General features: G+C 42.8%; 1 protein-coding gene across 1 annotated transcript; it reads left to right on the top strand.

The window, feature by feature from the left end:
• Positions 1–381: 381 nt before the first annotated feature.
• LOC148134905 (procathepsin L-like) lies at positions 382–22,931 on the top strand. The gene is made up of 8 exons (XM_087985303.1): positions 382–533; positions 622–826; positions 1,725–1,847; positions 5,734–5,913; positions 10,807–11,025; positions 18,376–18,541; positions 19,733–19,835; positions 22,551–22,931. The coding sequence occupies exons 2-8, from the start codon at positions 695–697 to the stop codon at positions 22,648–22,650; spliced, it is 1,023 nt and encodes a 340-aa protein (XP_087841429.1). The 5' UTR covers positions 382–533; positions 622–694; the 3' UTR covers positions 22,651–22,931.

Here is a 22,931-nt window from a genome sequence, read left to right as displayed (position 1 = left end):
TTGTTCTGTGACTTTTTACATCAACATTTTAAAAATGCTGCACACATTCAATTTCGGAATTCTATCATTAATTCTATCTTTTAACTGAGGACATACGAGTTTTTTCAGTTTGATTTTTTTTCCCTGTATCTTTCCATTTTGATTGCATTGGGTAATTTCTTTCTTCCCTTTCAACTCGCGATTTACATGTCGTCTTCAGACTTTTTTTGGCATTCTCTAAAGTGACAGAAGATAACAATATAATATGTCCAGCTGTTCTTTATTTCCTGTTGCTAATCCTACAGTCATACCTTCTGAGGATTCATTGCTCAATGTAAGGTTGAATGCAATGTAATCATTACGACATGAGCTGTTGACTGATTCAACCTGTGGACCGTGAGTCAAATCACTTTCATCACAAGAAGGCAATTTATGGAAAAGTATGATTTCATTTTACCGTGTTCTTTCCAATAATTGGTTTTAAATTTGAAACGTCATTAAGTTGATCAATCTAGTGCTGGAAGATTCCAATCCACTGACGATGCCTCATGAAGGTAAATTACATTAAACTTTCAGCATTGGATGAATTGTTGGAATTTTATTGTTTGTATTACTTGTACAATTTATATTGTTCCTTCTCAGAATAAGGAAACAGCTACCTTGAAAATTACCCACTCCCTGTCTAAAGCTGGTTTTGCCTACAAGGTTGTCCATCATGAACTTCTGGCTCTTTCTGGGCAGTGTGGCGGTATCTATTCTGGCTGCAGCCTCAACAGGCACATTTGATTCGAAATTGGATGAAGACTGGAAAATTTGGAAATCACAACATGGGAACCAGTACACCAAGGTAAAAGGAGAGTCTGTAATGTTAAGCTCACTCAGAATAGGAATGGTCTGCGCACAACTGGCAGAGATTGAGAATATGTAGCTACAGTAAATGAGAGGTATCTGTTGAGTGAAGTGACATTGAGAAAATATTGATCTTGAAATTCAATGGGTCTTCTCCAAGTTTCGAACTTCATTTGAGAACTGACCAAACACAAAGTGAATCAGTAGCGCCTTGGTGCATCTTAATTTACTAGGATCCCGCTGCAGTCCTGTTGGATTTACTACAAAGACCACAAACCTGCCTCTAGAAGATTAAGATCCATTCTTGGTGTTGAAGAGGCAATTGTAAGTGGGTAACTTGGAGGCAGAGGAATGGGGAAGCCGTCTGATCATCCCAAGCGGCACCATTCAACGAAGCGTCTCTTTGCCGACACCGACTTTACTATGCTGGCAGCTTTAGGCAGGTCTCTCACACAACAGGTTAAGAAGGTATATACATGCACAGTAATTGGCCATGTATTGGCCTCGGTTTATTTCGCAAGGACGTGGCTTATTGAATTCCCCGCCTGCCACTGGTTTAACCTTACTTCAGACAGGGACAGGTGGTAGTAGAGAGAACATATCCATTGTCAACGTCATTCATGACGGTCGATTAAACCATCCGCTTGTTCAGCTATTTTATTCTTAATTCACTTTCAGCATGAATCTCTCAGACTGGCAGCTCGACAGGTTTTGCTATGAGTGCGTTATTTTGAGTGGGGTGAGGAGAACCTGATTAATAATTTTCAGATCTGGGTGGGAGGGTGGACCCTGAGAGCAAAATGTTCTTTCAGATTTCACAAGCGGATTTTAATGCTTCTGTATAATTTTATAAATGAAAGATGCTGCAGCCTGATTATATTCATCTCTTTATTCAGGATGAGGAGAGTTCCAGGAGAATGATATGGGAGGACAATATGAGATACATCGAACAACAAAACATCGAATACTCATTGGGAAAACGCACATCTAAAGTGGGAATGAACAAATTTGGAGCTCTGGTGTGTACAGGATGTATCGTCTGGGATCTATTTGATGCTGGTCATTGTGAAATTGTGAAGCTATATAATTGTGAAGTTATATTCAGCTACAGGAGCAGCACTTGGACATTTGGTCCTCCAAGCTGACTCACTCATTCAGTGCACTCAATGACCGATCTCACTTTACTCCAAATTATTGATTCCTTCCTTCTCATTCCAGATTTCCATAACCCGTAACTCCTCTGGAAATCAAAAACATCTCTCTCAAATTTGTATATATTCAATGACTCAAATCTCCATTTCTCTCTGCGGAAAAGAACTCTAATGACTAACAATCCCCTGATTCGATAATTTCTGCTCACTTGCACGATCAGAAACTGTACAACTAAATTGCATTAAACAACACTGGCTGGCTTGAGCTCCCTCTATGGACGGCAGTCACACTATGGATACACCTCCATGTTGTTGAGTCTTCACAGATGCTGTCCATTATGACGTCTGGAAGCCGGAGTTGCATTCTGTACTGTGGAAGCTGCTCCCTTCGGCAACAATATTCTTCTTGAGTCTGCTGGATCTCTGGCTCCGCCCTACCTGTTGCTGACTAAACTTTATCACACAGCAGTTAAAGTAACCTGCATTCCAAACAAATTGAAGTACATGATCCTGCTCTCTGTATTATTGCTCCTCAGGACAGTTGGTCATTTCCCCTATTCTTGTCATCTAAAAAAAATGTGACTAATGACATCAGCATTACACCAGCATTCCATGAATAGAAAATAAATTAATTAGATTAAATTGGACTGGGCTGAAATGAACTGAACTGAACTGTACTGAACTGAACTGAATTGAATTGAATCGAATTGAAATTAATGTGACGTGTACTGAGGCACAGTGAAAAGCTTTGTCTTGCAAACAATACAGGCAGATCACAGAGTTAAGTCGCATAGATTAGTAAATAATAGCTACAATGTCTACGCCAGGCCTCAGTTCTGTACTCACCTTTCCCATCAAGAAAATCATCCTCTCACCATTAGCCCTGTCAATGTCCCTCGAATCTTATTTGTTTCAGTATGATCAGCACTCATTCTCCTCAACTTTATTGTGGAGTGGGCCCAGTCTGAAAAAATGTTTCTCTTGTGATAACCCTCTTCTTCGTAGGAATAGTTTTGATTAACCTGCTTCAAATTTCCTTCCAAATATTCCTCCGTTACGAGTGAAATCAATGCTCATCACAGTGCCGTCTATGTTTGTCCAATGGCAACAAGACCTGCCCACTTTGACACAGTCTTTGCTCTGCATTAAAGACAAATATTTCTTTTGCCTCTTTAATAACTTGCTGGACCTGTGTGCACACAAATGATAATAAGTGAACAAAGACATTTTTTTTTACCACAGGAAAGCCGATATATTGTGTGCAATTGCAATTTTAAAAGACATGTCATGCAGTGCCACAGCAGCTGTTGCTAAATAAAATAACAGCTTATGGTTTAGTGCGTAACATATTGGCATTGGTAGAGGATTTGTTCGCTAAAAAAAAACAGAGAATGGGATGGTGGAAAGTGAAGACTGAAATAATCCTATTTTTCTTCTGGAATGGAGGGGAACAACTGCACCAAAGATTGTCTAGTGAGTAAAGACTAATCAGGTTGGGACTTTACTGAATGGGATTTATAAGAGTGACAGGTGATCCCTTTGAAATTTATATGTTCTTTCTGGGTTTGACAGGGTGAGTGCACAGACGATGTTGACGCGAATGAGAGAGGCTCGGAATTGACATCATCGAATCACAATAACAGCGTTTTGAGATGAGGATGAATTCCTTCTCTCTGAGGCCTGAATGTCTTTGCAGGAAGATAGGATAGTGAAGAAAGCGTTTGTTATGCTCCCCTATATTTGTCATGTTATTGAATACAGGTGTTGGGATGTCATGTTGCTGTTGTAGAGGACATTGGTTAGGCCACTGTTGGTATATTGCATGCAAGTCTGGTCTCAATCCACTCAGAAAGATGTGAAACTTGAAAGGGTTCAGAAAAGATTCATAAGTATTTTTGCAAAACTGAGGATTTGAGCGATAGGGAGAGGCTGAACAAGTTGAGGTTGTGTTCTCTGCAGCGTAAGAGGATAAGGAGTGACCTTATGCAGGTTTACAAAATTATGAGGTGCATGCATAGGATAATTAAACAAAGTATTTCTTTTTCCCAGGGATCGGGAATCCAGAACTACAGGACATAGGTTGAGGGTAATAGGGAAAGGAGACCTAAGGGGCAACTTTTTCACACAGTGGGTGGTACGTGGATGGATCAAGCTTCCAGACCATGTGGTGGAGGCTGGCACAATTGCAACATTTGAAGGGCATTTGCAATGGGTATATGAATAGGAAGGGTTTGGAGTGTTACGTGTTGGGTGCTGGCAGGTGTGACTAGATTGGGTGGGATATCTGGTCAGCACGGACACGTTGTACCGAAGGGTCTGTTTCCATACTGTACATCTCTATGACACTACGCCTTTCTGTATGCCTAATCTGAGAGAGGTTCTTAAGCGGTAGGGGAATCAAGGGTTACAATGAAAATGAAGGAATGGGAACATGGGCATTTTTGGGTCAATCCTAATGGAATGATGGAGCAAGTTGGAGGGGCCACTAGTCTACTCATGATGCTATTTCCTATGTTCTTATGGGTGAGGAAACAATGGCACAAACTGTGTAAGACAGCTAAAATGCCTGTCAACGGCATTGAGAGGAGTCCTTCGGTAAGGATAAACACCCCAGTGGGTGGTGACACCAATGTACATGCAGTACAGGTGGAAAGCCTGGAAAATGGAATGGAATCTTTGCAGATAGCAGGGTGTGAGGAGACGTAGTTCAACGTAACTGTGGGAGAAAGTAGATGGTCTAACCCTTAAATGGAAACATTAAAATCAAGAAAGGAAAGGAAGATTTTCAGAGATTCCAGGTGAAGTTGGGACAAGGGTGGAAATTCGAGGTAAAATTGATGACTATTTCTAATTCTGGGTGAGAGTAGGAAGCAGCAATCAATGGATCAGAGACAGAACTTTGACAGGTGTCAGAGTTGGACTGGAACAAGGCGTGCTCCATATAGCCTGCAAAAAGGCAGACGCAACTCGGACTTTTGCATGTACCTAGGGCCCAGGTTATTACTCAGTCGATGGGACGCATTCAATCCCCTTTCAAACCGACATGTACCCCTCCCTACTCATCAAAAAGAGAGATCAGATGATTCAATACCAGTCTGCAATCTCAGTTTGATTTGCAGACATCCACAGTTCCGGATGATAAGTTATGTGATGATGGATAGCATCAAATCTGGTCCTTTTCTAACAATTCCAATCCAGTATCTTCATGAAAATGAACAATCTGAGTTTCGCATTAAATCTAATGGTCCAAGGGCCATGAGGCCAACTCAAGACCAACGTGTTATCCGGAAATCAGGTCAGGCCGGTGATGGAATTTGTAATTCTCCTGATTGGGAAGGTTCATCTCAAACACCAATAAACCCCACCGATCTGAGGTGACGTAACCTATCCTTCCATGATGAAATTGACCTGTCAGGTTTTAATAATCAGAGACGACAATCGAATTGATTCTTGCAAAATGAAACACATGTATAAAGCTCCTGCCATTTTGGTAATTGATCAATCGAGCAGAGATATTTGAGCTGCTGGAGGTTTCTCACACAGCTTTATATTGGATTGGGGCGAAATGGATGGCCACTTATTTGCCTGCTGCTCATTTATTCAGTCAAAGATTAAACACGAGGAGCGAGTGCCCTCATTGCTTTCCCCGCACTTCGTGCGAAAGTCAGCGAATATGTAGAATGTAGCTCTCTTACGTTATTGACATAATCACCACTAAAAGTCAATCATTTCACCAATGTGTTTGAATTTTCAGACCAATGAAGAGTTCAATAAGCTCATGAATGGACTTCTCCGAATCGAAGCTGTCAACATGACTGAAATTGAAACTGATGAAAGAGATGAAAGTCGTGAATCTGAAGAAAGTCACATTCAATTGAGAACTGCAACTGTTGACTGGCGGAGAGAAGGTGTAGTTACTCCAGTGAAAAACCAGGTAAAAATCAGAAAAAGCTCTCAAGATTATTAAGTGCAGACATTAATTTCTCAATAGGATTGGACATTGTTAGGAAAGGCTCCATTTCAGTAGATCATTTTTAACCTAAATTGCTTCTCCTGCTTTCTTGTTGCATTTGTTTCCTGGTATTGGTTATGGTCAGGCAAGGGAGTATGGTATATGTATCGATGGTAATGTTCGTGCTTTTACTCATAATATCTATAGAAATTTCACTTCAAAAACAAATTCAATGGTTAGATTAAAGTGTAAAATTGAAGTCTACCAGTACAATTCCGATGTAATATATATAAGTTCAGATGTAAATTGGCACAACTCAACAATGGTAATGTTGCAAACTGCAGTGCCAAGCTTCCTTGTAATACCATGTCCAGTCTTATTCAAAGAATATTCGATCATATGTTCGACACCGCAACTTTTAAAACCACATTCACAGTTCACATCTGTTGGGCCATGTACCACTCTCAATCATTCTCTCCAACTGGACAAGCCTGATCGACAGGAAGGCAGACCCTGCTGGTAAGTATATGAAGTATTGTGTACAAATGGGAGTTGTAAAACATCGGATTATACTGTAATTCTCTAAGTGTCAGTTGCGTTGTATGTTTGAGAGGGATACCACCATGAGGCTCAGTGAGATTTCTCACTATCGTTGTCAAAACCATCTCGTTAGCTGCGTCAATGCAGCTATAACATCCCACATATCCGATTCGAGCCTAATCTTCCCACACATTATTCGCGGAACAATTCAATAGATTCCTGCTTAGTGCCCGATATCCTGGGAGCTGAGCCATCACAAGGAAGCTGCTGTGCACCCACATGAACACTAGCATGGCAAACTTGCACTGCTCAGATAGGAATGCTTTCGAACATGCCAGAGAATGGTACAGAAAAACAACCAACAGTGCCATAAGAATGCTATGTGTCAGAATCTCTGTGACCACCCACCTTCCCCCTTCGACTCACTCTATCCCAGCCCCAGAACCCCCTCCTACCCAGATTCATGCTGTCACTGACGTCTTCCTCATCTTCCAAACCAACATTGCATCGGCATTTCCACTTCACTACCTTGGAATACCTCCACCACCAACACCAAGAACCATGCAAAACTTAAATCTCTCACTCAATCCTTCCCTTTCTGTCATTCCCGTAGAAGGGAGAACACTGGAGGACAGAAACCTCTTGGTCTGACACCAGATTCCTCAACCTGTGAGGAGTAATTCCTGTTTCTCACAAGAAAACATGATACACCCACATTCCACTAAGAGAGAAAATACCATTCTTCACTCCTTTGTTAGCACTCTGTCAGTCTCATTAATTCAGTGTATCTTTGCATTGGTCCCAGAAACTTCTGTCTCTCGTGTTCTGTCTGTTCTGTCGGTTCTGTCAGCAACTACTCTAGCTCCGCAGGGTAAGAAGACACCTCCGCGTTCTCTGAGCATGAAAGTATTGCGGCCTCAGAGGAAATATCAGTAAGGCTGCGTCCAGCACAAACGACCAGCTTCCTGGGAATGTGAGCTATTGAGGGTGTGGGAGCACAGTCTGGTAAGCACCTCACTGTGTCATTTGTCACAGAACCCAGAGGGCTGCCAGACACCCGGGACGGGCAGAAGAGACCCTGTAGTGTCGGCAAATATCTACATGTACCAGGGAGCAGCAGATGCAGCAGACAGGGATGTACACTTGAAAGACGACAGGGATGCAGATACACTATGTGGACCCAGATATCCCAATCAATGAATCATCTAACCTCCAACGACAGTTTCGCAGTGGCCATGGAGAAGCAGGCCCAGCAACCTCAGCGTCTGCTGACCATGAGAACAAAGCTGTAACCCATCGACCACTGCTCCACGGGCCTGTAGTCGAGGTGCCACTTTGTAATCATAAGTAATATGGACAGTGCCTTGCTGGAGGAGGAAGCACACACAGGTCACTCCGAAGACCCAGACTCAAGATATCATAGAAGTGGCTGAGCCTCCACCTCCAAACTGCTGCCCAATTCTGCTCAGCATTGTCAGAGCTCCCTCACCCCCGCCAGACAGAAATGCTGCGAGGCTGACTGAACAAACCACTGCAGGGCTAACAGGCAGCAAGAATGAGTCCGATCCTTCCTGCCCAACCTAGTAACCGGTATTCATTAAATCTGAGACAATGAAGTAAAGAGAGGTTTAGTGGCAAGCATGAAAAACCTCGTAGATTATTTGATCCTTTTCCATAAGTGGTAACAGCTTGACCTTCCACTTGGCTGTTCCTGCCTCGATGGAGAGAAGCCTTAATATACCTGCATCACCATGATGCCTGACGTCATGGTCACATAGAATCAATGTGTTTACGGAGAGCCTGGTGTCGCATGTGGAAGGAAGAGGAAGAAGGTTTGCAGAGGTACGGCGTGCTGCTCATACCGTCACACCTCATCCAACAACTTTATGGAATCCCTTCCCATCCAAGATTTATTTTATTCACCATTGCATATCGTGTTATCACCCATCCTCGCTCACAACTGCAATCTCCCAGAACTCTCAACGCACAGCCCTCAGAAGTGAAGAATTGCAAAATCCTCTTCCTCTGACAACAGTTCCCAATCCCCGAACTGGTCACTTTGAAGCCAAAGGACTGTTGAAACCAAGTCTCTGGATTGCAGATGCAAGGACAACTCCCCCCTCCCCCCCCCGCACCAGACTATGGTCGATCCCCGGACTGGGATCTGAATCTGCCCTTGATTTTCCCTGAATGCACTTTGGATCCAATCTGTCAGCTGGACAGCTTTACCTGCAACAACCTTCCAATGCCAGTTGCTGGTGTGCCCTTCAATTCGGTATTGTACTGGCATACCTCACAGTAAGTGAGCTATGGTTATTTGTGACAAGCAAATGCCAGATGCCAAAGTCCATGGACAAGGCCCATACAACTGGAGCCTGTGCAATTTGTCCTGAGATGCTATTTGGTCTGATCGAACACCACGGTCGTTTGTAGCAAATCGGAAACAACGTTCATCCTGTCCCTCTCTGAGAGCCATGCCATGTTCCCTCGATAGCCAATGCATTTTGTAAACTTGTCAAAAGAGGAAATTGAATAATGAGACAAGTTTTGCTATTAAGAAGACTTTTCATAATCAAATAATCCTCTTACTTGTCAATGCTTCACGTTGTTGGTTACTGCTGTAGAAATTACATCAGTCTTCCTGGGAATAACCCTAAGGACACTGCTTGGCCCAACACTGTCCCCGCCAGGCACTCAGCTCCAGTGTGGACCAGCGAGCGGAAAATTCTCCGACATCTTCAAACTCTCCCTTCTACAAGCTGAAGTCCCAACCTGCTTCAAGAAGACCACCATCATCTTCGTAAGTGAGGAAACAAAACTCATGCATTGTTCCTTAATAACTACCGACCAGTGGCCTGAGCACAATAATCATGAAGTGCTTCGGGAGGCTGGTGAGGGTCCACATCAACTCCATTCTCCCAGCCTGCCTCGGCCATTTAAAATTTGCTTATTAAAGTAACAGGTCCACAGTGAGTGAAAAGCCTCTCGCCCTGCACCCTTTGAACATCTGGACAAGTACACTTTTGTCAGACTCCTGCTCATTGACTACCCCTCTGCCTTCAACACTCTTGTCCTCTCCACATTGAACTCAAAACCCTGTGACATTGGTCATGATTCTATCCTCTGCAACTGGATCCGCAGCTGTCTGACCCACAGATACCAATTATTGAAGATAGGCAACTGCACCTTCTCCCGTATAACCTTCACCACTTGCGTCCCACAATAATCAGTGCTCAACCATTTACTGTACTCCATTTACACCCACGAATTCCGAAGGGAGATCATCTATACATTCATTGACGACAGCACTGTAAAATAAAGGAAATTTGACAACGATGAATGAGAAGACAGAAGGGAGATAAAGGGATCATTGACGTGGTGCAATGGCAATAGCTTCTCTCACTCTCTCTCAATTTCGGTAAAATTAAAGAACACATAATTGACTTCAGATGGAAAGTAGAACGACACGCTTCCATCTACATCAATGGGAATGAGGTTGAGAGAATGGGAAATGTCATATTTCCTAGACTGCCCATAATGGACAAACTTTCCGTGAAATACCATGTGTTTGTGCCGTTCCAAAATATACAACAAAGCCTCTTCTCCCTCAGAGAGTTCAGGAATTTTGGCATGTGCACAAGGACCCTTACTAACTTCGACAGTTGCACCTTTGCGCGCATACTGCCTGGGTCCGGAAGGCCAGGTATGACAACTGCAAAGCTCAGGATCATAGCAAACTACTGAAGGTTGTGTGCGTAGCCCAGACCATTATGGAATCGAATACTCGATCTATGACCTCCACTTACACATCTCGCTGCAACGAAACGGCAGGCAACCTCATCAAGGACCTACTTCACCCCGGTAATGTACTCCTTACATGCATTCCGTCAGGTAGAAGATACTGAAGCTTGAACACATCCACCAGCAGGTGCAGGAACAACTTTTCCCCAGCTGTTATTAGACGGTTATGAGACTGCCTTGCTCAAATCATACTGATCTTGCTGACTTTGAATTTGCCTTGTGCCCACTCTCTGCAATGTACCATTTGTCCAAGTCTTTTTTGATCTCTTCATCCTCGCATACTATCATGTGCCTCTATTGCTCCTAAATAAAACTTTTCATTGTTGTTCGCGACACGCGACAATACATAAATCAAATCAAATCTGAACCCAGGCACAGCGAAATTCACAGATTTGTGTAATTCTGAGAAACCGGAACAAACATTTAGACTAAGAGCATTAGTGTGAGACTGTGTTCCAAATGAATGTAGATGCAAACTGGCTATCGGTTTTAGATCAATATGATTTAATGTGGTTATATTTCTGTCAACACTAGGGTCAATGTCAGTCTTCCTGGGCTTTCAGTGCAACTGGTGGCATAGAAGGACAGTGGGCAAAAAAGCATGGAAACCTGGTTTCTCTCAGTGAACAGAATCTGATTGATTGTTACGATTGGGGTTCTGGATGCTATAGTGGATCCGCATCGGATGGCTTTGATGAAGTGATTGAACTTCAAGGCATCAACTCTGCTGAAACTTACCCTTACACAGGAAAGGTAAATCCCCAAAACGTCTCGTAAGATTGTGGTGGAGTCGGGGTTCATTCTCATTTCGTTTTATTTTATTTCTTCGGTCCTGTCTACATTGACTTGTAAGTTTTCTTGGAGTCTATTTAAATTACCTCTTGGTGAAGAGCAACGAAATCTGTGAGTGTGTCGAGCAGCATGGACTCACAACTGAGAGAGCGGAGAGAGTTTGGGTTACTGATGGCTCCTGTCCTGACGCCAATTCATGGCTGCTCAGGCGGTGATGAGTCTAGGTCCCTGGCAGTGTCCAGATCCAGTACAGTTTTGTGCAGGCAACAGATGAGCTCTGTTTTGTTCATGGCAATGTCTGTATCTATCATAGTTTCTCAAAATTACCTGTGCAGGTGAGTCTGGGATTTTGGCAGCATCTGCATCCAGCACAGATTCATGGAGGTAGGATACAAGTGGGTTAGTTTTCTGTCAGTGTCTGTATCCAGCAGAGGTTCTTGGAGGCAGAGCGGAGGTGAGTTTTGTTTCCTATCAGTATATGTATCCAGCTCAGATTCATGGAGGCAGAAAAGGTGAATTTGGTTTCTTGTCATTACTGCATCCATCATAGATTAATTGAGGCAGACTGAAGATTACTTTGGGTTCTGTCAGTGTCGCTATCCAGCGAAGATTCATGGAGAGAGGGGAAAGGTGTTTTCGGGGTCCTGTCATGATCTGTATCAAGCACAGATTCATGGAGATGGGGAGAAGGTGAGTTTGGGTACCTGTCAGTGCAGGTCTCCATCACAGATTCATGGAGGCAGCAATGGAGCTTAGGCCCAGTACAAGATCCGGCAGCAACTGCAGTGACTGCATTAGTAAGCGATGTCGAAAGCAGCTCGTGGTAACAACAGAATCGTGTTTGGACCAATTTCATGCCGAGCAACATCAGTGCCAGCTACGTTGCTGAGGTCCATCAAGGACTCCTTTTGACCAAGGCATCAGCTGAGTCAAGATGCTGCCAAAGATTGGGCGACTTTCCTTCTGACGGTGATAGAGAAGGGGACATATGCCTGACCAGCATGTCCATGATGGAGTACTTAGCAAGGACTATGAAGTTGGACGTTTTCTTTATTTCTCCATTTCTTCCTCCTTTATATTGCATGTTGTGATATTAAATGTGTTTTGAGATGGTGCTGCAGCGTGGCAACACGAGACAACACATTTCACTGTATATACAAAGAATATGCACGTTACAGTAAATAACTCAAATGAAAATCCTTCGGTGCTTTTCAGAAGCACGGACTTTTTCCAACATCCATGGCGTTAGACTTTGGAACGCAACGCTTTTCAAATGGGAGCTGCCATGCTGGATCTGTGTCAATCCTTCCCTGAGCGTCTGCTCTCAGGTTTCTGAAAGTGTCACTGTACAAGCAGAGTTAAGGAGGCTGAGAGAATTTAATCTTTCAGCACTACCAGTCATCTCAACCTTATCTTGGAATGCTCTCTACATCTTGACACAACACCTCGTACCCTCAGGCAATGTGTCTGAGAAGTTAAGAGTACTTCCATTTCTGTGAATTAATGCTCACCATTCCCACAGTTCAAAGATGTGGAGGTTAGGGGGATTGTCTATGTTAAGCTAACCATAGTGCGGCCGGAATTATAGGTTAGGTGTGTAAGCCATGGGAGACGCAGGGTTACAGGGATAAGTTAGGGCCGAGTGGGCACTTTCAACACTCTGGGGAATCTATGATACTGTGAGTTAGCATGTGGATATGACGTTCAGCTGAATCAACGGAACATTCAGCATGTTCTGACCTTCAGACTGGGACGTGCACCATCCACTATAACAGTTAACATACTAACACAGCGAAGGACAGATCTGAAGAGTCAGGAATAAAGGTAACTATTTTAATCTGTGTGCTTCTCCCATATGCCACATCGGGCTGGTCAGTCACTCTAATGTAAGCTGCAATTTTACATGAAAAGGAACAACTTACGTTTGGAGTATGAGCTATGAGAAGTTATAAACGTTTGATGATAAATCTTCGAATTATGTGCTCATGTCGTTGGTAGGTCTGTGTGTAAATATGGTCCTTTGTTAACAGAGGTGTTTACTCTTTAGGAATGCCATTTACTGTACAACTGGCTGGGTAGATATTTGGCATATTGTGGTGTAATTAAGAAACTTGGCTTGAATCTATACTCAGGAGACTTTTTGCGGAAGTTGCTTTATGGTTGATGCAGTTCCTCCAGAAGCCGTTGTTGTCTTTCTACACGTCACAATTGCCCCGAGTATTGGATTTGATTGGGATCAGCCTCTTGCGTGCAAATCCCAGCTCTTTGTCTCAGTGCCACACAGTCTCACCTTGTTCTTCAGTTCATTCTTCAAGTCCTTACCCAGCTCTTCCACACTCTCATGCCTGATCTTTTTGTAGATGACTTGTGCGTTATCATCCAGGACAGCTGTTGCTTTTGTTTTGGGTTTGGGTCAACACTGAATAATTGTTCCTGTGGTAATCTGAGGCCACGCAGACATTAAGTTCATTGTAAGTCCATCCACGCTGCTCTCCAAAATGCAGCGTTTAATTGGCCAAATAAACAACTGAATGAAAGAAACACTCTCTTCATATGACAGGCGTACATGATCTGGTGACTGGGCATCACTCTAAACTCAACCTTTTCTCTGGCTATGTTTTATGGAGCTGATGGCCTCTCACTCACTGGCTGGCGAGTCAACATTAACAGAGTCTCCTCTTTTCATGAAGCCCCAGTGTACGTATTGTCACTCGGGCACTGAGCTGCACAAGAGAAGGGCTTTGCACAAATGACAGCGCCAATGAGTGGTCATTACCAGCCAGAGGCCAGTGGCCCTGCTCAACAGGAAGGCAGTAACATTCAGTACAACAACAGCCTGAGGGCTGGTATTGATCTTGGGTAACACACCAACAGTAAGTGATTGAGTGAGAGGAGGGGAGGTGACGATCACAACACAGGTTTGTGTAGGGGTGTGTTTGGCTGGGGTGGGGTGTGGTGCAGTAAGGTCACATATCAGCAGGTGTACCCTTCCTCAACTGGTACTTGATATTTTCCCGACCCCTAAATCTACAAGCAATGCTGAACACATTTGCATGTCGTTGTCCTCTCATGTTGAGCACCTCACTCACCCCTGAATGAATTATATTGGCATTGGGATCAGAACTGCTCAGTATTATAAATTGCCAATTTGGCAGCCTCAGTTTGGAGTCCAGCACGAATACTCGGCTTGTGATTCATTACACCTTTAGTTCCTAATTTACACTCCACAGTTGAGGAAACGACATGATCTCAAGAGTTAAAGTGAGATTGACACCCCTTTCCATCAAGGCATGACGTGACATCAAGGAGCCCAAGAAAATCTGGAGTGAATGGGAATTGGAAGAAAACGTTCCTTTAGTTGTAATTACATCGAAAAAACTGGAAGGTGTTTTCAGTTATTTGATGTCTTTCTGTTCAGGACATGTTGATCGGAGTTCCTCAGTGTAGCCTTCTTGGTACAGCCATCTTCAGCTGCTTCGTCACTGGCCTTCTATCCAAAAGGTACGCAGGGGGAATATCTACACGATTGTCAGCACAATTTGAATTTATCACATTTTGAAGAAATCTGTGTCCAATGCGGCAAGGTGTGGACAATATCTCCACTTGCGAAGATAAATGACAAATAACATTCTCACCAGACAAGTGCCAGAAAATGACATAATCCAACATGGGAGAGAATTTAACCATTACTGAATCGCACATATCAACATCTCTGAAGACTTTCCATCAACTAAACAAAAGGCAAGGATATGGTGGAATACTTCCACTTCCCTGGATGACCGCATCTCCGACAACAAAGGAAGAAACAGTTATTTTATTGGTTGTCTGGTATAGACATTGGACAGATTGGACAGTAGATCTTGGAAACGTGCATATATAACAGAATTGCTGATAAGGGTGATTTGAAATTCCCCAATATTAATTGGAATATATGTGGTGCAGATTATCTGGATGGAGATGATTTTGTTAGGTGTTTACAGGAAGTATTCCTGAAGCAATAATTAGATATGCCGACTGGGGGAGGCCATATTGGATTGGGTGCGAGGCAATTCGTCAGGCCAGGTGTCAGATATATCGATGGCTGAGCATTTTGGTGACAGAGAGCATAAATGCCTCAAATTTGCGGTCGGCATGGGGAGGAATTGAAACTGGCTGTATGAGAGGGAATTTAATCTGGGGACGGGATGATTTACTGCTCTTAGACAGGACCTATGGAATGCAAATTAGGAATAATTGCTTTACGGAAATGCACAACCGAAATGTGGAGCATTTTCTTTTTGCTATGTTGAATAACTTTGTCCCAATGAGACCGGTGTGGAATTGTAAACGAAAGGTGCTCAGGATGACAAGAACAGAAGAGCGGGATCTAGCGCAAATTTTGAAGATTACAGGGTCGGAAGAAACGAACTCAAAAATGGACTGAGGAAAGCTGGTTGGGGGCATGAAGAAGCCTTGGCGGGAAGGATGTGGAAAAATCCAAATGTTTTGCACACGTACATGAGGAATAAGAGAATGATCTGAGTGAGCGTAAGCTGGATCCAAGCCAGTGGAGGGAACTTAAGCACTGAGCGTGACGAGATAGAGAAGGAGCAAAATTAGTGTTTTTTTTGCCATTGTATTCATGAGAGAGAGGCAGCTTGATGTTAGAGAGAATACTGGGAAGAGCTTAATAGGCTTGAGCAGATTGATATTAAGAATGTGGATTTGGTGGAAATTCTGGAAAGCATGAGTATGATTCAATCTCGAGGGCTGGATCAGATATATCCACATTTCCTACGAGAAGTGAGGATTGAGATTGCTGCACATCTGGCAATGATCTTTGAATCCAACCTCTCCATAGTAGTTCTTCATGTTTGGAGGGGGATATATATTGTACTTCTCTTCAGGGAAGTAAATAGGGAATAATATCTGGAAATTATTGTCTAGGTTTACGTCTGTGGTCAGCAAGGTACTGAAAAATATTCGCAGATATAGGAATTTGGATTGCTTGGATAAAGATCTTTGATTAAGGATTGTTGTTTTTTTATAATTGGCTTGGATAAAGAAGTGGAAGGTAACCAGAGACGTTTACCCAAGAAACAGGCTGTCAGGAGAGGTCATACGTTTATGGTCATTGGAGGAAGAAAAGGGAAGATATCAGAGGTAGGTTATTTCCGCAAACAGTTTTTGATGCGTGGACTGCACTGCTGGCTTTGATAGGAAAGTTGGAGACATTAAGAATATGTAAGCGACTGCTGGTCAAGCACATGCACGGCAGCAATTTGAGAGGTTTGTATTTAGTTTGATCTTAGATTAAGATAAATGTTTGGCTCAACATTGGGGTCCGAAGGGCCTGCATTGTGCTGCACTGTTCAGTGTTCTATGTTTTGACACTGAGTAGGTTTGACACCATCCAGGACATTCACTCCATTTGTCTGGCATCAAATCCACAAATATTAATTCCCTCCAACATCATCACAAAGTGATAGCAGTATATACATTCCAAGAGCTGCAGCTGTGAAGTTGACCGATGGACTGCAGACAGAACCTTCCAAACCGAAGGCCACTTCCGCCAAGGACCGTAGTAGATACAGTTAACACCACTCCCTGCAACATCCCCTCAAATCACTCACCATCCTGGCTCAGAAATTTATTGTCATTCCACCACCGACTTTGGGTCAAAAGCCTTGAACTCCCTCTCTAACAGAATAGTCCCGATCAAAAATTCTGCAAATGTTCTGGAAGGCAGCTCATCACACCTTCTCCAAGCCAAGTTTGAATGAACGCTGGCACAGAATGCCACAAATACATTTTAATCCATTTTGGAATTAAGTCTCGGTGTATGTGGCAATTCCTCCTGCTACACACACCCACCCATTTCAGTATCACTCCCAGTATCAATCTCACCCCAGAGTTGGCATCATGTTCTGCCCTGTGTCCTGAAACTGAAGCAACTGCAACCTTGGAGAGAAGTAATTGAAAATTATTGACCAGAATCTTCACTCCATCAGAGGGTAGCAAAGTCACCACATTTATAATTTTCCAATTTTCGTTTAAACACGGGTATCGAGGCCATACTTTATACAATCAATATACTCCATCATTTCCAACATGCAAGAATTTACAGAAAGGCCGAGGGGTGCAGGTGTATAATTCCTTGGAAGTGAAGCCGAGGATAGATAGGATGGTGAAGGAGGCATTTGTCACAGTTACCTTTATTGTTCAAAACACTGATACAGGTATTGGGACGTCATATTGCAGCTGTCCAGGACATTGGCGAGGACACTTTTGTAAAACTGTACACATGTTTGGTTGCTCTGTTAAAGGGAGGATGTTGTTAACTTTCACAGGGTGCAGAAAATATTGACAAGGATGTTGCTGGGATTGGGTTTCAGTTATCGGGAGAGACTGAATAGTCTGGGGCTTTTCTCCAAGTGGAGGAATACAGCCTGAGGTGTGACACGATCAAGGTTTATGAAATAATCAAATATATGGATCGGATGAAGAGCAGAATGTTTTAGCCATGGGATCGGAGTCCAAACCTAGAGAGAAGTGCCTTAAGATGAAAGGGGAAATAGTTGAATAGGTACTGAGAATAATACTAATTAGTTATAATCCAATGACTCTAATGATGTAATTATTGACGGTGTGGGAAACGGTTATCTGTATGTGAAGAATTTAATTCACTAATGTATGATCACAAGTTTCAGATGAGTCGGCCGAAAACTGTGAAGAAGCTCAACTCGTTCTAATGTAGTTTCGGTATGAGCTAACTAGATGGTGAGCCTGATTGGGTTTTTGAGTTGTCAAGGCAAATTACGTTTTTTTTATTTTCTCACATTTCAAGTCATTTGTAATACCATTGCTTGGTCTAAGTGAAGAATGTTTCGAATACATTGAGCAATAAATATTAAGTTTGACACAGGAAAACCCTAAAAATGATCTGAGTTGTAACTGTCTCGCGCCGAGGATCATGTATGTATGGAATGACCGGCCTGAAGAAGTGGCGGAGGTTGGTACAATTACAAAATTAAAAAGGTACGGAAATGGGTATATGGATTGGAAGTGTTCAGGGCCAAGTGGTCGCAAGTGGGACTACAATACGTCAGGATGTGTGACTGGTGTGGACGAGTTGGAACAAACGGTTTGTTTTCGTGCTAAGTCACGCAAAATATACCTTTTTCTAAACAAATAGTGAACAAATATCGCACAGGTTTGGGAAAATAAATTGGCTGCCAAAGTCGGAATGCAGAAAAGTGTCAAGCAAAGAAAAAAATAGCTTTATTATGATCTTAATGAGTATTTATTTTGAACATTTTATTTAAAATTTAGGATAGAGACTACTGCAGATTTCAGCCAGATAAAATTGCCGCTAAAGTCACTGACTACAAATGGGTTTGGGGAGGCGAGGCAGCATTGGAACAAGCAGTGAGAGAGATAGGACCGATGTCTGTTGTGATTAATGCAAGTCTGAAATCCTTTCAACATTATAAAGGAGGTAAGTCACAAAGCACTGGATGATGTCTTTGAATCAGATTATCGACTGTTCAAGAAAATGCATTAGAAATCATACATCTACAGACACATTTACTGTCACTATTTTGGTATTAATATGACTGCAATGTTTACCATGGTCCATGACCCTTACCATTGTTCCTGCCTACACTCCCCCCGTGTTACATGCCGTCCAGTGCTGTCAGATATCATCGAGTTAAAGTTAGACCATGCTACAAACTGAGCTCAGGAGTGGTAATGAGAAATGGACCTGCTCCCATTCAGAGTGATGCAAATCGCTCAAAACATTGTGCTATAGCTAAGAGAACTGATAGTGAGTTGTAACTGTCCTGATGTGCTGCTGAGTGACTGCACATGTCAACGTTTTCTAATTGTAAACTGAAGACGCTACACTCACTGTATCTGGATTAAGAGGAAAATCGAGTTTCGGGCAAAAGCCCTTCCTGATGAAGTCGATTTTCCTGTTCCTCAGATGCTGCCTGACCTGCTGTGCATTTCCAGATTAAGTCTAATCTGGACTCTGATCTCCAGCATCTGCAGTCTTCACTTTCGCCTGAGGCTGAAAAGGCTGCAGCCTTGTTCGCTGGTATGACAGAGACTGAAGGGTGAGCTTGTGGAGGTTCATAAACAATAATGGGTATGGGACGAATAAAGAGAAGGAGAGTCCAAAACTAGAGACCATACGTTTAAGGTGAGAAAGGAACGATTTAAAAGTTATCTGAGGAGCAATGTTTTCACACAGAGCATGGTACGTGTCTGGAATGAATACCAGAGGAAGTGGTGGAGAGTGATACAAATACAACATTAGAAAAGGCATCTGGATGGGTACATGAACAGAAATGGTTTACAGGGATATTGGCCAAGTGCTGGAAAATAGGACTAGATTGGTTGAGGTTATGTGCTCAGCATGGACGATTTCGATCGAAGGATCGAAGCGTTTTTACGCTATAAAACTCTATGACTCTGAAGGATGTGCCGAGAGGAAGTGAGAATGGCAGAGGCGATGTCATTGGGAAACATTGATTAAAGTCAACAGATGTAATGGTGCAGAGTGAGGACGATCAATTTGAAGACAGTTAGTAAAAACAGACATGTCAGTGTTCATTAATCAAAGCTAAATTAACACGAATTGAATGTTTCACAGATAAACCATTTAATATGTGTCTCCTTACAGGAGTTTACTATGATGAAAATTGCAATGGATATGTAACCGATGAAGTGCTGGTGGTTGGTTTTGGAATTGAGGATGGATTGAACTATTGGCTGGTTAAAAACAGGTCCGTACTCTATGAAATAACAAACACCTGATCACAGACGGAGAAGGGACAGTGACATGGAATGAACTTCCTGTCTCTGTGCTGCAAACTGTGTATCTGTTCAGCGAGCACGTAACACTGTGTTTATCTGGAAGTGAATGCTTAATGGTTGTGCTGTCTGAGATGATATCTAAAAAAAGTCTGAGGCAGGTATCCCATCACAAAGTAACGCTGCACTTCCAAGTGTACAGTTCTTGTGTGAAGGATTGCTTCATACAGAGGCAGGAATCAGAGTGTCATTATCCCTGAATCACAACCATTTTTTAAACTTACCAGTACAAATTACAAACATACGGTTAAAACTAACAGCTATACACAACAAAAAAACAAGTTACTGGTGAAATGGGCGGCAAAGTCAGATCCCAAACACAACTTTACAAACTGTTCACAGGGAAACAAGGACAAAGCTCGAACCACTTGTCACTAGAGCACTGATGGGATCAGATTAACAGCCCCAATTCTGGAACATAGAACATAGAACTTTACAGCCCAGTACATGCCTTTTAACACTCGATGTTGCGCCGACCTGTGGAACCAATTTGAAGCCCATGGAACAAACGTTATTCCGTTCTCGTCCACGGCACGGTGGCACAGTGGTTAGCACTAATGCTTCACAGCGCCAGAGACCAGGGTTCAATTCCCGTCTGGGGCGACTGACTGTGTGGAGTTTGCACATTCTCCCTGTGTCTGCGTGGGTTTCCTCCGGGTGTTCCGGTTTCCTCCCACTGTCCAAAAATGTGCAGGTCAGGTGAATTGGCCATGCTAAATTGCCCGTAGTGTTCAGTGCAGGGGTAAATATAGGGGAATGGGTCTGGGTGGGTTGCGCTTCGGCGGGTCGGTGTGGACTTGTTGGGCCGAAGGGCCTGTTTCCACACTGTAAGTAATCTAATCTAATATGCCTGACCAATGACCATTTAAATACTCTGAAATATGGCAATACCTCTACTGTTGCAGGCAGAGTTCCAAGCCCTGACAACAATCTGTGGAAAGAAGCTACCACTGACATCTGTCCAATATCTATCAGTGTTGATTTTAAAGCCCTCCTGCTAGCCATCGCCATTCAAGGAAAAAAGCCTCTCACTATCCAACCTATCAAATATTTTAATTAACTTATGTGTCTCAATTAATTCACCTCTCAAACTTTTTCCTAACGAAAACTGCCTTAACTCCCTCAGCTTTTCCTTTTAATATCTCCCTCCATAATTGGCGATTTCCCAGTGAATCTCATCTGAATCCGTTCCAAAGCATGCACATTCTTCCTGTAATATGGTGACCAGAAATGTGCACAATACCCAGAATGTGGTTGCAACAGAGTTTAGTCCGGCTTGAAGCATGATCTCCTATTTCCGAAACTGAACCCCCCTAACAATCAAAGCTAACACACCATATGCCATCTCAATAACTCTATCAACCTGGGAGGCAACATTCAAACATCGATGTACTTCGACACCGAGATCTCTGTGCTCATCTACACAAGCACGAATCTGACTCTTCGCCCATTACATTGGATTCCTTCCAAACTGAATCACCTCACACTTTTCCGCATTAAACTGCATTCGCCACCTTTCATCATAGCTCTTCAGCTTATCTCGCTATCTCCGCAATCCATACAATCTTAGTAACTCGAACGAACTTAATGTCATCCGCATATTAATCCACCATCCTTCTGTGCTCTCGTTCAGTTCATTTATATAAAAATCGACTAAAAAAATTGGATCCAAAACTGATCCTTGTAGTACTTCATTAGTAACTGAACTCGGGAATGAATATTTTCCATCAACTACCACCGTCTGTCTCCTTTCAGCGATTTATTCCATGAGGCGTCGCTGGCTGCCATTATTACAATCACGGCAGTCAGGCTTGAAAGAAGCAGTCACATCTTCAGGGCGAGATTGGATACAAAATGTTTGATGAAATAAGTCCTGTGGTTCGGGTGAATATACACACACAGAGACACACACACAGAGACACAGACACACACACACTGACGCATACACACATTTCTACATGATTTCCCAGAGGAAAAAGTATGTGGGTGGCTTATAAAAACATAGACATTGTTGTTTAATAAGGTAGATCGTATTACAGTGTAATGGGTGCTGGAACAGTTTGGTAAAGCTGGAAATGTGACTTGGGCAGGGTAACTGGATATGGAACAAATTTTAAGGCCGAGGTATCGTTGCAGTTCAGGAGACACTGGGTAACCTGTGTCCAAATCATCTCATCCTCTGCACAGACTATATCCTGTCGTAGGTAATCTCAGAACGATGATGGTAAAAAAAAAAACTCTGAGAAAATCTCCTCCTCCATTCGGCAAGAAGGAAATCTCCAGGAGGCCATCTATAAAGCTCTCACTCGTCCCTATTCACTTTCCCTTTCATATCTACTCCAGCTGCAGACCTATCCCTGATAATGATCTCACCTCATGCCATTTTAAATGTTGTAGTGAGTCCATACGGACTGTACAGATCAGCAATTGATGTAAAAGAAAACAATTGACTCTTTCCAGCCTGATGCAACTTATTCTTTACAACTCATTATCTAGCTCAGTAATTCCAGAATTCAGTCCCTAAAATAATTCCAATTGTATACCAGAGTTAAAACAGATGCTTCTCCAAACATGTCTCTTTTGTCAGCGTTTTGATTCCAACACCAATCGATTTTCTTATTTTCCAGCTGGGGAACAGACTGGGGTGAAGACGGGTACATCAAAATTGCTAAGGATAGAGGGAATCACTGTGAAATTGCCAGTTTTGTGCGGTACCCTGTCGTGTAACGAGCCAACTGAGAAGACAGAGCTTCATCAATCCCAGCTGAATTTCTGTTAATGCTGACTCATTCAAGGACATTGCTTTAATTGTCTGCTGCAAATTTAAAAAGTGAAATAATACCGATTTTTACACATTTCTATCGCTTCATATAAAACCAATGGCATTGTCTGATTGATACATATCGCCACTGTAAATGACAGAATGAATACATTCTCCAGCTTGTAGAAGACAATAATCGGCATGTACTGCTGATGTCCAACAATATAATAAAGGCTGCCAGCAATCA

The sequence above is a fragment of the Chiloscyllium plagiosum genome, unplaced genomic scaffold (assembly GCF_037043375.1).
Source record: "Chiloscyllium plagiosum isolate Xiang-an unplaced genomic scaffold, Cpla_swu_hap1 HiC_scaffold_52, whole genome shotgun sequence".
Classification (NCBI taxonomy): Eukaryota; Metazoa; Chordata; class Chondrichthyes; order Orectolobiformes; family Hemiscylliidae; genus Chiloscyllium; species Chiloscyllium plagiosum.
Note: the sequence above shows the minus strand (reverse complement) of the source record. Positions and strands in the feature narration are given on the sequence as shown.

What these genes read in the sequence shown, in the direction of transcription:
- LOC148134905 (XM_087985303.1), top strand. Translation starts at nt 695, where the DNA reads ATGAACTTCTGGCTCTTTCTGGGCAGTGTGGCGGTATCTATTCTGGCT. An exon ending in ATGGGAACCAGTACACCAAG is followed by an intron (nt 827 to 1,724) that starts GTAAAAGGAGAG and finishes CTCTTTATTCAG; the next exon opens with GATGAGGAGAGTTCCAGGAG. An exon ending in CTTTCAACATTATAAAGGAG is followed by an intron (nt 18,542 to 19,732) that starts GTAAGTCACAAA and finishes GTCTCCTTACAG; the next exon opens with GAGTTTACTATGATGAAAAT.